The sequence below is a fragment of the Phyllostomus discolor genome, chromosome 5, assembly GCF_004126475.2.
Source record: "Phyllostomus discolor isolate MPI-MPIP mPhyDis1 chromosome 5, mPhyDis1.pri.v3, whole genome shotgun sequence".
Taxonomy (NCBI): Eukaryota; Metazoa; Chordata; class Mammalia; order Chiroptera; family Phyllostomidae; genus Phyllostomus; species Phyllostomus discolor.
The window spans coordinates 18,215,227-18,232,566 of NC_040907.2; the positions used below are offsets into that span (position 1 = coordinate 18,215,227).

The following is a 17,340-nucleotide window of genomic DNA, read 5'->3' on the forward strand; positions in this document are numbered from 1 at the left end:
TCTACTATACCCTTGCTGTTTTTCTGCCTACATTTTCTATCAACTCTTGAGAATGGGGTACTGACATTTCCAGCTATAGCAGTGGATTTGTCTATTTCTCCTGGATGTTCTATCAGTTTTAGCTTCATGTATTTTGAAGCTCTGTTATTAGCTGTATATATGTTTAAAATAAAAATTGATGTTTGGGTTCGAAGAAGGAAAAGCTAAGTGGGGCCAAGGAAATCTTCATGGAGATGGGAACTGCACTGAACCTTAAAATGTGTCAAGAATTCAGCTAGGTAGGAAGAAAGGCACCTGGTAGGAGAACAGCCCAGGTAAAAGTGAGAAGGTGGGGATGATAATGGGTACCTTCAGAGTATGGTGCTGAGGGTGAGGGGGCCTTTTGCCACCTGATACTGCAAGCACAGTACCAAAGAAATTTCTAGGCTCTCGGAGATTTCTGAACAGGGCAAGGTCTCACAGCCATGACTTAGGGAGACTAACTTGGAGATAATGGTGAAATGAAATGGAGGGGAAGAAATGAGAGGTGGGAGCTGAGGCCAGGAAAGTGGTGCTTCCAACCAGAAGGGCAGACGGAAACACGAAAGAGAGGGGAGAGAGGAAACAGAAAAGAAGGTTTGAATCTATGCTTCTCAGAGAACCCTAACTTTGGTTGGAAGGATGAAGATGATTGGGAAGGGGGTCTAGATCCATGGGTGCTGGGTCATCTGTGTAGGGATGTAGGGATACAACTTAATATGGAGCTCAGAACCAGATTGGATGCTGCCCTCTCATTTAAAAAGTGGCGGCTCAGCTCCGAACAAGAGCTCTGGCCCCTCCTGCCACTTACATGATGACTCCAGAGAACATCTTTAACCTCTCTGAACCTCATTTTTCTCATTTTTCAACTGTTAAGAGGTTTTTGAAAGGAACAAATGCGCTAAAGAATGTGGGTGGACATGTTTTTGTAGTTAAAGGTTTTTACAAAATAGGTGACAAATATCATTTTTATAATTACATTAAGCCATGTGAATGAGTAAGCTCTTGGAGGAAGACAGCAAAGAGATCAGAAATCCCAGGGCTTAAACTTGGAGAAATGTCACGGTACTATATCATCCAAAGGAGGAGGTCGTGATGGAGGCAGAGGTAAACTTGAAGAGGTAAGAGATCCTCAAGATGGGGAGTATTTTGGGGTGGGCTCTGCAGAGTAAAAGAAATTCAGTTGGTAAATATTCATCAAAGGTGTCCATCTGTTTGGGTATGATAGAATGACTTTCAGAGTCAGAATCAACATGAAATGGAGAAAGCACAAACTGCAGTGGTCACTGCCCTGACCTGGGAAACCACCCAAACAATCAAATGGCCACAGAGGTCACCTCAGGGAACAACTGAAATCTTCACAAACGGTTTGTGTCCATCCTGAAGAACGAGAGGGCCTTGTGCTAACCAGAGAGGGTCATGCGCTTGGTGCCCATTTTCCTTCTCCAGACCCCCACCCCAAGTCACACCCTCTTCTTCTTTCTAGTCTTCCTCCCTCACTCCTCCCCCGACCCCCAACTCTTGGTTTCCCCTTCCCGCACATCCATTCTCCATTCTGTTCTAAAGCAAAAACCTATTCATGTCACTCCCACGGTCAAACCCCTTCTATAGTGCCCTGTTGCCTCAGGCCTGAGGCTGCACTTTTGAGGCACACACGACTGTGCGTCCACTGCCCTGCTCCCCTGCTCCAGCCTCTCCCATCGCCGCACGCACTCTGCTCCAATCGGACCTTAGCCGTTTCCTGGCTTCTTCCAGTTAACTTGGGAAGCCTTTCCTAAGTCCCGGCTGAACCGGATGCCCCTGGGCGTACCCTTGTCATAGCTCCTCCTTGTAGATAATCTGATTTCTCATCTTTCTGTTAATGGTCAGGGAAGATCAGTATCTCTTTTCTCTGTACAGTCCCTTCCACACCAGATTTTCCTCCAAAAAGAAAAACACTTTTCAAGTGGTATTTCTGGTTGTCAGTCCACTTGTCCTGATATGGGGGTCTCCAAAATATAGACCCACTGTACCAGCGGAGTGCCGTGGAGAGGTTGGACTAGAGCTCCCTATGGGGAGCCTGTCACTTGCACTTCCACTGGAAGCCGCCAGGGGTCGCTGGGCTCTTTGTTTTCCTTTTTGGCCCGGGTCAGGGCCAGAGGCCTGCAGAGCGCATGCTCTGGGGCAGTTCGCGGCCCAGCCAGTGAGCCGAGGAGTTCCTTGTAGCTTGACCTGCACGGAGGTAGGTCGCGCGCGCGCCTCCCAGGAGAAGGGTCCTGGAGGACGGCTGTCCCTGAGTGACCAAAGCTGGAGCACGGGGCTCCTCGGAGGGCCGGGGCCGTTGTTTGCGGGCACCGGGTCTCTTGGCGACGACTCCACGTGAAGCCAGGCGGAAGGAAGGCAAGGGTGTGGGTGCGCGTGTCTCCGGTCCCACCGGGGCGTCAGGGAGCGGGCCGGGCCCCACCTCGCTTGAGCGAAGGCCAAGTGGCCCCTTTGCCGCCGCGCCTCTCATTCCGGGCCCGCTCGCCTGCGCAGGCGGGAGATTCAAACGGCCCAAGCGCGACTGGCCGGGGTGCGCGTGGCCGCGATGACCTCGGTGCGGGCGCGTGGACCTGCTTGCCTTGCTGACTCGAGCCGGTTGCGCTGGGGGGGTGGGGGGTGGAGTGCATTTCCAAGGCGGGAAAACTGATTTTGTTCAGCCTTCGTTTAGAGAATTCAGTTTGCAGATTAGGGAAGGAATCCTGACCGGCACGGATCTACTTTAGGAGCTGGATGGTAGGCTTGTGAGGGTCAGCTGCAGGACAGGAAATCCCAGCATCAGCAGGCACCGAGACTACTGTTGGCTAGTTGGGGAGGTGTGCTCTGAACTCCGTATCAACTCATCTGTCAACAGATTATTTACTGGCTGTCTGCCCCGTGCCGCACTTGCAGGGCTGGTGAACAAAGGCCCTGTGTGGCCTTTAAGGAGCTCCCGGTCTCCTTGGGGAGACCCATGTGGGGCCACAATTACATAAGGGCCAGTGTGATCATTGATGTATGCCGCGGAGCCAGGGGCACTGCTGCTGGCAAGTCATTCATTCATCAAAGAGTAATTGAGGTGCTCCAACCAAGTGTGACTCGGGTGTCCCAGCAGAAGTTGAGTGTATGGAGTGTTACACAGGAACTCAGAGGGTGTCACCCAACCCTGCCCAGGAGGGTCAGGGATGGCTTTCCAGGTGAGGTGATGCTTGAACCGGCTTTTAATGGACCTGTGGAGTTATTCAGGCACACTGAGGGTGGAGCCCAAGTGGAGGGTGACCCAAGTGGAGGGAACGGCACATGCAAAAGCATGAAGGCCCAGGTGAGTGTTGCAGTCAGGGATCCCACAGGTGTTTGAGTCTGACTGGAACACAGGGTACTGTGAGGGGAGTAACAAGGTGGTGGGTCTTGAAAGGTCTCGGGTGCAAGACCAAGGAACACTGGGTAGGAGTGGAAGAGGCAGGGATGGTTTCATGCAAGAAGGGCATTGGAATGGAGTCTGGAACAATGAATTAAGGATTTCATGCTCCTGTTTCCAACGCATCTCAAGAGCAGGTATCCTGTTTAGCTTTGCAACTTACTAGTTGAACCCCCATGGGCCACTCACCCAATCCCCCAGTTACCAGTTTCTTTATGTGTAAAATGAAGATAAGAGGCATGCGGTGTGAATTACTAATATCCTATAATTTTTACAAAGCAGCGGTTCTAACATCTGGTGGAAGATGTAGCCCCTTTCCTTCTGCAGAAAAAAACATAAACCCAGGCACAGCTCTGTATACAAGGGGGATCCCCTGATGAAGAACTCTTGGGGTGACGTACCCCAGCACTGTGCTTGGCACACAGCAGGAGTCCAGCAGCAAATGTTTGTTAACATATGAGCCTCTATCCTCCCTTCCCTAGGGATCTTTCTCACAAAGAGATTCTTCAGACTCTGGTTGGGTCAGGCAGGTGTCTGCCTGCTGACACTGGGGATCAGGAAGTGGTGGTAGGGACAGCTGCTGTGGTCAGACAGGACTTTTGTCTTCCTTTACAGAAATGAAACTGGTGAAGTCACGGGGTCTGGAGGGGGCACAGCAGAAATGCCAGGCCCCTGGTAGACTGTCTAGTCTGGTGTGCCTGCATTCATCACATGAAGAAACCAAGGCTCAGGGAGGAGTGGGAAGGGGAGCTCTGGCCCTGGTGGGGAGTGGGCAGGAGACTACCATTTCATCCCACCCCTGTGTGGCCTGGGGTGCCTTACCCTGAACCTCGGCTTTCTTATCTGTGACGCCAGGGTGATCACACCTCAGAAGGCAGGTGTGAGCACTCTAGGAGAGTTGACTCTGTGTGTGACTTTTAATTATTTGGGACTGTGTCTCACTGTTCTCCCAGACTGTGAGCTCCTTGAAGATGGAAGCTGCGTTTGTCTGTCGGGCAGTGATGGTGGGAGACAAAAGACTATACTTATTCCCAGACCAGATGCTCACTGTCTGACTCAGAAAACACACCCAGAGCAGTTAGAGAGGGAGTGTGCACGAAGGACTGTTTGTGCACCAGAGGATGCAGGTGGGGAATGGGTGTAAGGCTCCACCTTTGAGGAAATGCCCTCTCGTCCCCTGCCCTGCCCCTAGGGTTGCTCACAGCAGCACTGCAGTGCCCAGAGACCTCCATCTGAGAGATGAGGATTCTCAGGTTCGGAGAAGTCAGGTCTGTTGGACTCGACAGCCAGCACTCAACCCCACCGCAGCAGGCAGTTACACCCATTGTCCTTCCCCACACCCTTCAGATTCTTTTTTTTTTTTTTTTTAAGAAATTTTTTTAAGATTCTATCTATTTTTAGAGAGGGAAGGGAGGGAGAAAGAGAGAGAGAGAAACATCAATGTATGGTTACTGGGGGCCGTGGCCTGCAACCAGGCATGTGTCCTGACTGGGAATCGAACCTGCGATGCTTTGGTTTGCAGCCTGCGCTCAATCCACTGAGCTACACCAGCCAGGGCCCTTCGGATTCTTCACTCGTCCCGCCCTCCCCCTTAGGCCCAGCTGTCCCAGTGGCTCTTCTCTGCTCTCACTGTCCTCTGCTTCTCAACTGCCTTCTGCCCTCTGCTCCTGGTGTTTGGCCAAGCTCAGGAGGGAACCCTGGGGAGGCCTGCCCAGGCTGCCTCCACCCCTGCCCACATCACAGCCTACCTTTAGCCAGCATGTTGTTTTGTCTTATTTATTTTTCAATCCATCAGATATGTCTGGGTTCTATTCCTGGCGCTCTCCTTTACTGGCTGTGTGAACTTTGGCTGGCGAATTTACTTTCTGAGCCTCAGTTCTCTCAACAGTGAAGTGGGAGTGAGAGTGCCTTCTTCAGCTTGTTGCGAGAAGTAAAATGTTGTTTGTGTGTAGAAGACAGGAGTGGCCAGTGCCCAGAGAGGCTTATATTTTAAGGAGTAGATTTGTATGGTGGATAGACATGTAAATAAAGTCATTATGGTCCCAAAATTTGTCCTGATTTCTCTGGGAGAGAGTGATCACCTTAGGATTGGGAGAGGAATCCGAGGTGATTTACCAGAGGAACTTACAGTGTTTAAAAATGCAAATCTGATGAAGGCATTCTTCTTAAAACCTTCCTGTTTCCCTCAACCCAGCCCTGGTTCCCTTGTGCCTTCTGACTACTTTCTCCAGCTGCAGCCTTTCTGGCACTCCCAGGCCCCTAGACCCAGCGCACTGTGCTGGGCGCTGTTGTCCCGGTCTGGCTTTCTCTCCTGTTTCAGGTCTTAGCTTACATGTCAGCTCCCTGACCACTCTCCTCCCTTTTTCCAGTTATTCTCTCTCTTTTTTCACTATGGCAAAGTATACATAACATAAAATTTATCATTTTAGCCATTTATAAGTGTGCAGTTTGTGTAGATGTACAGCATCAAGTACATGTACATTGTTGTGTGATTCCCAAGTTACTCTCTCATGTAGTGCCTTGTCTATCCTTCGCACAGCACCGTCTGTAGTGAATTTTTTCTTTCCCACTAGAACATAAGCTCCATGAGAACAGGGAGAGGGTCAGTGTTCTTTTTTCTTGCTACCCCTAGTCCAAAGCCAATCAGTGGTAATAGACACTCAATATTTTGGAATGAATGAATGCTTCCATGTATCGAATACAGCAGGTCATGGAATAATGGTGTTTCATTCAACATTGTTTCGTTATAATGCTGATGAGACACTGTAGTCAGTTCACGTAAAGTCACAGGACCTATGGACGATATTAAATGTGGAGTTAATGTAGTTATTGTGTGCTTGGCATTTCAAAGTCTTTTTTTTTAATTTGTAAAAGTTGATTTGAGAGAGAGAGAAACATCAGTTTGTTGTTCTGCTTATTTCTGCATTCATTGGTTGCTTCTTGTATGTGCCGTGACTGGGGATTGAACCTGCAACCTTGGCATATCGGAGGCAACGACTCTGACTGACTGAGCTGCCAGGCCAAGGTGGCACTTCAAAGTTCTTTACAAACATTTCATTTAGTCTTTCATTTTGTATGTTTTATGTATTACATTGTATATTCATACCTAAAAAAAGTAAGCCAGAGAAAAGAAAGTATTATTAAGACAATCATAAGGAATAGGAAATTCATTTACAGTATTGCACATATTTATGAAAAAACCCACACGGAAGTGGACCTGGGCATTTCAAACCTGTGTTGTTTAGGGTCAACTGTATGTAGTTTTTCTTTCCTTTTTTGAAATTTTAGTTGTTGATCTTTTTTTTCTTTGTTCTTTTTTTATCTTTTTAGCTGTATTTAGGTTTGTAAGAAACTGCCAAACAGTTTTCCAAAGTGGCTGTACCACTTTGCATTCCCACCAGCAGTGAGTGAAAGTGCCCGGCCCTGACCAGTGTGGCTCGGTTGGTTGGGCGTTGTGGTCCTGCAAAGCGAAAGGCCTCTGTTCTGATTCCCCATCAGGGCACATGCCTGTCCCTGGGTGGGGTGGGGTGTGTACGAGAGGCCACCGATCAATGTTTCTCTCACATGGATGTTTCCCTCCCTGTCTTTCTTCCTCCCTTCCTTTCTCTCTAAAAATAAATAAATAAAATCTTAAAGACAGAGAGAGAGAGAGTGCCTGTTTTTCCACATCCTCACCAGCATTTGGCACTGTCAGTGTTCCGGATTTTGGCCGTTCTAATAGATGTGCAGTGGCACATTTGTTCAGTCTTGACAGCAGCCCTGAGAAGTAGTCACGGCATCACAAAGGCTGGGTGAACCAGCCGCAGCTCTGGCTGATGAAGCCAGTTGTCTCTGATCCCAAAGAACGTGCATTTTTAGTGAGGGAAGAGGGGTCCCAAAGAGGCGGGTTGGAGGGAGGATTCCCATCCTGGGAGAATAAAACTTGGGTGAAGCTCAGAACTGCCACCTCATCAGAGTCAGAACCGGGCCGGTCACAACCTGTAGAAGCTCAACCTGCACGGCCACTTCCCTATCTCCAGTACTCTGTTCTCCTCCCTCAGCGCAGTCAGCAGGGTGTGCCCCAAAACTTAGAGGCCGTCTACTATGTTCGTACACTGTGGAGTGAGAGCTAAAGAGGCTGAGGCTCTAGGACCCACTGGCAGGAAGGAAGGGAGAGGGGCCAGAGGGCGTTGGCTGCTGGGTAGACCCACACTGAGCCTCAGAAGACTCTTAGGTAGAGCCCCTGCCCCTCATCTGTGAAGTGGGGGAGGGAGGTTAGGTCAGTTCAGAGCTCCGCCTGAGCATTGCCTGGGGCAGGCTCTAGACATGATGACAACACCAGTATGGATTTACTGAGCACTTATTATGTAATTACTTGTACAGTATTAGCTCATTTAATCCTGTGCATCATAGAGGTGTAGATACTATTATTCCCACTTTACTGAAGAGGAAACTCAATCAAGAAGAGATTAAATAACTTGACTCCAGGTCAAACAGCTAGAAAGTAGCCGGGCCGGATTAGGGCTCTGGAGCCTCTCAGGCTCACGCTCTCTCTCTCTCTCTCTCTCTAATCCTCACCCAAGGATGTTTATTTATTGATTTCACAGAGAGAGAGAAAGAGACAAACATTGATGTGAGAGAGAAGTGTCAGTTGGGTGCTTCCCATACATGCCCCAACTGGGGATCAAACCCACAACCCAGGCATGTGCCCTGACTGGGAGCTGAACCAGCAACCTTTCAATTCTCAAGTCAGCGCTCAATCCACTGCCTTTATATTTCAAAAACTGGGATAGACTTTTTAAAATTTGCTTACATTATTTGGCAATGGTAAACATCTTCCTATTTCAATAAATAAATCTCTGAAAGCATCACTTTCAGTGGCTTCATACTGTTTCATCATGAATACACCCTATATTATCCAGCAGTTCCCCTACTATCGAGCACATAGGTTGCTGTGTTTTTAAAACATGTTTTGAAGAATACAATAGAGAATATTTGTGGAACTTAATCTTGGGGTGTATTCTGTTCTTGTTCTTCTCAGACAGATTCTGAGAAGTGGAATTGCTGGGCAGTTCCTCTCGCCTTTTTTCAAGGTTTTCTTTTTTTTTTTTAATGTTGCCTGATTAGAGGAGGAAAATAATTACCATATCTGACATGGAGTATTTATTCGGGTTTTTCAGGACAGAAGGATGCCACCCAAGCGTATGGCTAAGAGAACGTCGCCCCCAGAAGATGCCCTCCTCAAAAGCAAGAAGGCAAAGAGTAAGCTGGCCACTATCTTGGTGTTGGGTGGCCTCTCGAAGCCCCCCAAATCTGGGACTGAGCTCCTTCCCCCTGACATAGAAAGCTGAAGGGCCCGGAAGTCCAGGAACTCTACCCAGGTGGAAAATCTCCTGTAGGTCATTGAATCCCATCCTCTGGGAATCAAAAAGGTACAGAGACTTGTCAAGCACTCAGGTAGAACTAGCAAAAAAAAAAAAAGATCCTAAGGCTTTGCCCCAGGCAGTGATGGGTTATGGTTTAGACCACTGACTTCCAGGTGTGGGTTCAAGGCCTGGCTTTGCCACTCCCTAGGTCTGTGGCTTTGGGCAAGTATATTAATCTCACTGAGCTTGGATTACCCCATCACAAAATAAAGGACAAGAACAGTAGGAACCTTACTAGGCTGTTGTAAGGAAAATTAGATAATGTCCTGGTACCCTTTGAGGGAGGTGGCTGTGGTCTCTTTCCTAGAGGGAGGCAGGTAGGAGAGCTCCGCCCCCAACCTGTGCAGGAGAAGTGTGAACTCACACTCAGACAGGTGTCTGTCTGTCTTTTGCAGACCCTCGCAACCAGGCAGTGAGTTCCCTCGTTGCATCCCACCGCACTCCAGGCACCCGCTACTTCCGAGGTGCCTGCAGGCCAAGCACTCCTGACCAGGAAACCCAACCAGGTGGCTCCCAGCCCTGCACACCCTCTGAGGCCCTGGCAGTTGTGGCCACACCTCCAGGGGAGGGGCTGGGCACCATTGGCTGTCTGGGGCCACAGGCGATTATCACTGGCCAGCAGATGGCCCTGGGTCGCCTACTGGTTGGTGCTTACCTCCAGTAAATACCTGTGTCAGCTCTTACTGTTTCCCTCCCTCTGCAACTGCTCTGCCTCTGCTGCCTGGAGGACCAATGTGAACGCAGGGTGTCAGTGTGAATTTGTTCAGGATTTAGGGCACACCCGGATGGAGGCTGGGGACTGTGCTCAGACCCATGGTGGCTCCCTTAGTTTCAGGGCAAACACTGCTACCTAATTAGCTGTTATCCTCTCTGAGGCTCTGTCCCCTTTCCTGTAATGTGGGATCTTAAATATGAGAGATCTGTAGCAGGTGGGGGACTACAAAGCAATCGAACAGTAGTAGTAAGCAGTCAGTAGGGGGTGGACCTTATTACCTCAATGAGCCCTCACTGTCAGCACCATGGCACCTGGTTACGAACTTACAACTAATCAGGAAAACTGTCTTGTGTACTCACTGTTCTCCCCGTGAAGATTCATTTCATAATATGGAGTGGCTCCTTGTTTCCATTTCCTTCCTGTCACAATAATGTACTCAGTTTTATGCACCCTATGAGATAGGTACCAATGCTATCCCCACTTTACAAATGGGGATAGCTCAGAGAGGTCATACTAATGGTCTGTGGCAGAGCAGCGGCTTGAACCCAGGTCTGTGTGATCCCGGAGCCCATGCAGGGACCTCCTCTCTCCAGTCATCCTATTCACTCAGGGGCTGTCTTCTTCACCCCTCAGTCTCTCATAGGTCCCACCGCACAGAACCGGGTCTGGTGCTGACACTGGGCCAGGGAGATGTGGGCCAGCTGGGGCTGGGCGAGAATGTGATGGAGAGGAAGAAGCCAGCCCTCGTTCCCATTCCTGAAGACATCGTACAGGCTGAGGCTGGGGGCATGCACACCGTGTGTCTAAGCAAAAGCGGCCAGGTAGGTGGGGGGCGGCATGGGATTGGACAGGGTCTGGGGTTTGGAGAAGGAGCTTCGAGCCAGCACACCACTTCTCTATGGAAATGGAGCTGGCTAGCTGAGCAGGGGGTGGTCGGAACAAGAGTGGACTGAAAGGCCAGACCTTGCACTAATGGGGCACCCCGCACACAGGTCTACTCCTTTGGCTGCAACGACGAGGGTGCCCTGGGAAGGGACACGTCAGTGGAAGGCTCAGAGATGGTTCCTGGGAAAGTGGAACTGCAAGAGAAGGTGGTACAAGTGTCAGCAGGAGACAGTCACACAGCAGCCCTCACCGAGGATGGCCGTGTCTTCCTCTGGGGCTCCTTCCGGGTAAGCTGGTCTGGAAGCCTGCCCGGGGGCTGGCAGGCAGGTTAACTGGTGGGGCCCCACGGAGGACCCATCTCTGCACCCCTGTTGTGCTGACTGTTGAGGGAATCAAGTCCCAGAGATGGAGCCTGGGCCTCGACCCAGGTCTGTGGCTTCTTCATTCAGGCCTGTCCACAGCACTGGCTGTTTTCTTGAGTCCAGTGTCATGAACTGTGTGTCTTAGGAAGAGGTGAGTCTAGGATGTTTTTGAGCTGAGGCTGATGCAGGAAGCCTGTTACCCTCACCCATCTCCCCGCCTTCAACCTCTCCTCTCCCCTCCCAGCCTTCTCCCACACTTCCCAGCAGGTCTGGGGGGAAATCGTCACGTATCAGAGTTTTCAAGGCACAGGAGTGCAGTTTAAAAAGCAAATTCATCATTAAAATTATTTTAGTACTTTGGTATTTACTTTAAAATATCAAAAAATCTGATGAGGTGTTTCCTCATCAGGGCTATTTTAAAAAAATTTTTAAAGATTTTATTTATTTTAGGGGAAGAGAGGGAGAAAGAGAGGGAGAGAGATATCAGTGTGTAGTTGTGTCTCACACACCCCCTACTGAGGACCTGGCCCGCAACCCAGGCATGTGCCCTGATTGGGAATGGAACCAGAGACCCTTTGATTCGCAGGCCTGTACTCAATCCACTGAGCCACACCAGCCAGGGCTATTTTAAAATTTTTTTTCTTTTTTTTTTTTAATATTTATTTATTTAATTTTTAGAGAGGGAAGGGGGAGAGAGAGAGAGAGAGAGAGAGAGAAACATCAATGTACGGTTGCTGGGGTCATGGCCTGCAACCCAGGCATGTGCCCTGACTGGGGATCAAACCTGCGACACTTTGGTTCGCAGCCCGCGCTCAATCCACTGAGCTACGCCAGCCAGGGCGCTATTTTTAAATTTTACGGAGCATTTCAAACACGTAAAAGTAATCAGAATAATATATGGAATGCCCATCTACTCACCTTAACAATTATCAACTTTTGGGCAAACTTGTTTCCTTTCTGCTCCCATGCACTCCCCAACTCCTTTGTTATTTTAGTGCAACTCCCAGACTGTGCTTGATTTCATTCATACGTATTTTACTACGTGGCCTGGCTCCTGCGCACCTCTCCATCGTCGTATGGGGCCTGCAGGGCTTCTGATAAGTGCTGTGCCCCTTCCTTCCAGGACAATAATGGCGTGATCGGGCTCTTGGAGCCCATGAAGAAGAGCATGGTTCCCGTGCAAGTGCAGCTGAGCGTGCCCGTGGTGAAGGTGGCCTCAGGTGAGTCTGGGGTTCCTTGTTCCGGGCAGGACTCGGAGAACCTTGTTCTGGTGCTGGCCCCGCCTTGGGCTTCACAGACAAGCCCTGCATCCTGCCTTCCTCTCATCCTCAGGAAACGACCACTTGGTGATGCTCACAGCTGATGGTGACCTCTACACTTTGGGCTGCGGGGAGCAGGGCCAGCTGGGCCGTGTGCCTGAATTATTTGCCAATCGTGGTGGCCGGCAGGGCCTTGGTAGGTGGCTTGGGTCCCTCTGGCAGGGCAATCTGGCAGTCCAGCCGCTGATGAAGGCCATAGGCAGGAGGGATTCCCTGTGTGTGTTTAGACTTACATCAGCTAGACTTGCAGAGGTAGTTAACACCTGGCACTGTAGAGCCAGGCTACCCTGGGTTTGAATCCTGGTTCTTCCACCTACTGTGGGACCCTGGGCATAGTTTCCTCGTCACCAAACCTACCTACCTCACCGGGGTGCTGTGAGGTTAACCGAGCTAACATAGCAGAATGGCTGGCACCTGGTAAGTTCTGTGTTAACATCATCTCTTGGGGCCTCGGGAGTCTGAGTAAGGCACTTTCTTGGCCTTGGTTACCTCATCTCTGCATAAGGAGAGAAGTCGCTGCTCAGCCTCCCCGTGAGGGTTTAGTGACGTGGAGAAACCGACACAGGCCAGAGAGGAGAGGCCGTGTGTGCCCGCCACTGACCCTGGCTTTTCTCTGCCTGCAGAACGACTCCTGGTCCCCAGGCGTGTGATGTTGAAATGCAGGGGAAGCCGGGGCCACGTGCGATTCCAGGATGCCTTCTGTGGCGCCTACTTCACTTTTGCCATCTCCCTCGAGGGCCATGTGTATGGCTTTGGCCTTTCAAACTACCATCAGCTCGGTGAGTCCCCAGAGTGACCTGGGCCCCAGTCCTGGTCCACTACTCATTTGTCTGCACCCTCGGTGGGGTCCCCCTCAGAGCCGCCGTTCTGTCGTCTGTGAATTGAGAATGTCCACACGCTGGTGGGTTTTGGGTGGTCTCTGTGGGAGGGGATGAAGGACAGCTCCTTGGACACCTTCACGCCTGACAACTCTATCTTGGCCTTGTTTCCCAGGAACCTCAGGCACAGAATCCTGCTTTGTACCCCAGAACCTGACCTCCTTTAAGAACTCTACCAAGTCCTGGGTGGGCTTCTCTGGTGGCCAGCACCATACAGTCTGCATGGATTCGGAAGGTGGGCCCTTTGTTGGATCCGGAGTGCCGTGCCTCCTCCGCACGGGCCTGGCCTGACCCCCGAGACCACAGCCCTTAGAACCTGGGCTTGCTCCATGGATTGGGCCAGGTGTGGGCCCATGAGGGTCTCACCTGCCCCCGGAGTCCTGGTGCTCTTCCAAGTATGAATTCAGTGGGGGAGGTTCTCCCAGGCCTCCCCCCAAATTGGAAGAGACATTGCAAACCCCCTCTTCATCACCCTGGGAATGGGGAGCAGCTCCCATAGATAGGGGAACTGCCCTGGCTGACCTGGGACGCACCCTCTGTGACCCCTCATCTCTCCCCTTCCTCCCACAGGAAAAGCATACAGCCTGGGCCGGGCTGAGTACGGGCGTCTGGGCCTCGGGGAGGGTGCCGAGGAGAAGAGTGTACCCACCCTCATCTCCAGGCTGCCTGCCGTCTCCTCGGTGGCTTGTGGGGCCTCTGTGGGCTATGCTGTGACCAAGGATGGTGAGTGGGGCTGCCCGCGGTTGGTCTGGTTGGGGCCTGGGAGTTGTGTGTGATTCCTGCCAAGCTGGCTGGGAGGCCCTGGTGGCCACCGGCAGGTACAGCTGAGATGCAGAGGGCAGTGTTTATGATAACATCATTTTCCTCCTTCCTGTCAAAAGCTCTGGCTTTGATGAACTTAACGTGAATAAATGAATTTTCATAAAGGTGATTTTGTTCTGTAGAGGAGAAAAACAGCAAAGGAGAAATAGAACCAAAACCTAGCCAGGCAGCAGGACTTGAACCGAAGTCTTCAGACTCCTAATTCAGGCTTTTCTTTACATTTTCCTCCATGGTGACCCTTTTATTTACAACCTAGTACATGCCAACTTCCCAGGGAGTTACACTTAGAATTGTATTAGGAGAAGAAGGCGTCGTAGTCGGGGTTCTGACAAGCACAGCAGAGCAGGGTGTGAGCAGGCAGCCACCGAAGCCTGAGCGGGTGAGTGTCACAGCCGCGGAAACCGTGAGAGGTCAGGCTGGTGCAGCTGCTCCATCTGGGATTACCTGGGCAGCGTTCCCGACAGACTGGGGCTTGTCCTGCACCTTGAAGGTTTATGATAATCAAAGGAGGGCATGCTGGGCACAAGGACATAGAGAGCCATCTCAGGTGGCCGGTCCTGGGAGTGCAGGGTGGTGTAGAGGTCTGGGGAGTGGCCTTGAACGTCATGCTTAGGAGCAGGGGGATCTCTGGCAATGTGTAAGGACTGTGGTACCAGGATGACAAAGCTTTTATCCATCATCTCTGTGACGTTTCCCAGTTTCCCTGAACTCCCAGAGGCTGGGACATTCCAGTAGGCCAAGGCTGAATAAAATTCACCCTTATGTCTCACGCTTCTCTCACTACAGAGAGACGAGGCTCTGGGTCCTGAAGACAACTGCCCCTGTTTCTCTCTCTCTCATAGGTCGTGTTTTTGCCTGGGGCATGGGCACAAACTACCAGCTGGGCACAGGGCAAGAGGAGGACTCCTGGAGCCCCGTGGAGATGACAGGCAAACAGCTGGAGAACCGAATGGTTTTATCTGTGTCCAGCGGGGGCCAGCACACAGTCTTACTGGTGAAGAACAAGGAACAGAGCTGATGAAGCCTCGGAGGGCCTGGCTCCCAGCCCCTGCACCCTCCCTCCCGGAACACGGAAGCCGTGATGACTGCGGCTCCAGCAGGCTTCCCCTAGCCCCAAGTACTTTGTCATCTCCTGCCTTTTCTCCATCCACAGAACAGAATCGTCTTTTTCTTCCTCCTTTCTGGAATTGTCCTGGAACCTACAGGATGAAGGGAGGGGAGCGGGTTTTGTGGGGATGTTGCTCACCCCAGAACTATGTGATTAGACCGTTCCTCCTCCTCCCTACCTCCCATGGTCCCAGCGGACCCTGGTTTTGTCTACCAAAAACCAAAACTTCCTCTCGGGGGGCTTGGTTCCCACACCCTGAGAAGTCAGGGCCCCATCAAGCCCTACTCTAGTCATGTGCCACTCTGCCTGCCCTTGATGATCCACATGCAGACAAACGGTACAGTTGTTAGACCCAGCTGTCATGGACCCGCGCCTGGGGGAAACTAGAGAAGGGGCAGGGCTACCAGCCATGGGCAAGCCCAAGCCAAATATTTGGCTCTGAACAGGTGTCCGTGGGGCAGACAAAAAAAAAAAAAAAAAAACAAACGACGATCCTCCGCTTGATTAAAACCAATTAGCCTTTCTCCCAGAAGCACAAAGCATTCTGCCCCGCACTGCCGACCCAGCCCGCCTCACCTGTAGCCGAGGGCCTGAAATCTGGAAAGGAAGCTACGCCTGCAGAGCAGGACATGGAGGGAGAGGGAAAGGAGGGTTTTCGAAACAAACATAGCAATATCAAGAGTGAAGGGAGGGCAGGGAAGAGGTTTGGATGGGCAGAGGCTGGTCCCCAGAAAGTGAAGCAGCAGCTTGTACAGTGTCTGAAAAATAGCAAGCAGTTTAATTTTTTTAATGTAAAGTATTTTAGAAGGGAGAGTGAAATCTTTTAACATTTTGAATAAATTTAGAGTTTTATAAAACAGGCCACTTGTTTTCTACACACTCCCTGCTTTTTTAAGGGAGCATCTGCTGTGCTGGGAAGGGCAGGATAGACCCACACCTGTGAACTTGGCCAAGACTAGGACTTAAGGCGATGTCAAGGTGTCCTGATACGTGCCTGTCAGCTATTGATGTAAACTGTTCCATACAAATCAAAAAAAATCGATTTTTGTTTAGGTATTTATGTTCCAGGAATCATTGTATTTTTAAAGAAGATTATGCTGCATAATATGAGACATGGAATGGTTCTTCAGCGTCTTAGTCCCAAACCAGAACAGTACATCTCTAGAAATACTTAAACTGAGCCTGCTGTTGTATCATTTTCAACAGCGGATGTAACTGATCAAACATGATTGATTACACAGTAACGCTTAAGGCAACTTAAGTACATTAACGTAGGTTTTCACAGGCAATAGAACAAACAAAACATACAGCTGATCTGTCCAGTATGGTGGTCACTAGCTTTAGGTGGCCATTTTCATTTAAATCAATTACAATTTGTAAAAATTTTAAATTCTGTTGCACTGGCTACATTTTGAGTCCTCAATAATTACATGTGGCTAGTGTGATGGCATTGGGCTATGTAAATGTAGAAATATATAGAACATTTCTATAATTGCAGAAAGTTACAAAGGACAATGTTGATATGGGAGGTCTGTATGTGTATAACTGGAAAGTTTTATCAGTGCCAGAAAGATTCTTCTTGGATGTAAGTGACTCTTGGAAAAATGAATATGATGTAAAATAACTTAAAATGTATTCTGTGATTTTTACCCCCTTTGAACTTGTGGTTTTGATGCAGGTGCTATACTGATTAGAAATTGACTTCTTAGGAAAATCACATTTTTTATTATATTTTCTTTGTAAAGAAGCACTTGTGTGTTTGCTACTCCCTCCACCCCTTGCCAAACTCCAATTGGGTTAGAGTTACAGGAATTTCTTCCCTTTTGACAGTATAGCAGGTTGAAAGTACCATTCTTAGTAATAGCTCTTGTGAATTGGGACTTAGAATGAACCAGGCATTGTGCTGAGCCCTTTATAGGCAATAAAATTTATTTAATCCTCACATCAGCTCTTCAAAGTAGTAATTGCGGTCCCTCAGGAAACAGTCCCTGAGAGTTCAAGTGACTTGCCTGAAGTCAGGCGAGTACACAGGCTAGACTGGAATCTAAATCAGCCTGCACCCAAGCCTGGCACTCGATCACTTTGCCTTGTAATGCTGGTAAGAGGTAGAAAGCTGTGTGTCGTGCCTTACATTGGAATAGCATCAGGCACACAGTGTGTTCTCTGTAAGTCTTGGCTGTTATGACGATTGTACATGTTTTTATTTCCTGGAGTTAATAATGAATTGCCTTGTCTTTCAAGTGTTTAGTTTTTTTAGTCATACATACCCAGCACTCTCAATTTTATCTTGCCCCTTCCTCCTTCAGTTCGGATTGGTTACCCCAAAACAATTGTAATCATAGTACCCCATGTAGCTCAGCTGTAAGTAATACTGACAAAGTAATAATGTAAATGTTCAATACTGCTTTAACAA

The 17,340-nt window shown here is 49.7% G+C and overlaps 1 protein-coding gene across 3 annotated transcripts; it reads left to right on the forward strand.

The window, feature by feature from the left end:
• Positions 1-2,134: 2,134 nt before the first annotated feature.
• RCC1 (regulator of chromosome condensation 1) lies at positions 2,135-16,558 on the forward strand. Of its 3 annotated transcripts, none has more exons than XM_036025613.1 (11): positions 2,135-2,239; positions 8,593-8,674; positions 9,234-9,344; positions 10,187-10,374; positions 10,546-10,725; positions 11,924-12,020; positions 12,133-12,255; positions 12,743-12,898; positions 13,113-13,232; positions 13,568-13,720; positions 14,662-16,558. In XM_036025613.1, exons 2-11 carry the CDS (start codon positions 8,602-8,604, stop codon positions 14,835-14,837), a joined length of 1,377 nt encoding a protein of 458 aa, XP_035881506.1. In that variant the 5' UTR covers positions 2,135-2,239; positions 8,593-8,601; the 3' UTR covers positions 14,838-16,558. The 3 variants fall into 3 exon arrangements, with proteins under 3 accessions (XP_035881506.1, XP_035881507.1, XP_028368630.1); XM_036025614.1 differs by having other exon boundaries at positions 9,234-9,302; XM_028512829.2 differs by lacking the exon at positions 9,234-9,344.
• The last annotated feature ends 782 nt before the right edge of the window (positions 16,559-17,340 follow it).

What these genes read in the sequence shown, in the direction of transcription:
- RCC1 (XM_036025613.1), top strand. Translation starts at nt 8,602, where the DNA reads ATGCCACCCAAGCGTATGGCTAAGAGAACGTCGCCCCCAGAAGATGCC. An exon ending in CAAAAGCAAGAAGGCAAAGA is followed by an intron (nt 8,675 to 9,233) that starts GTAAGCTGGCCA and finishes TGTCTTTTGCAG; the next exon opens with ACCCTCGCAACCAGGCAGTG. An exon ending in GTCTAAGCAAAAGCGGCCAG is followed by an intron (nt 10,375 to 10,545) that starts GTAGGTGGGGGG and finishes CCCCGCACACAG; the next exon opens with GTCTACTCCTTTGGCTGCAA.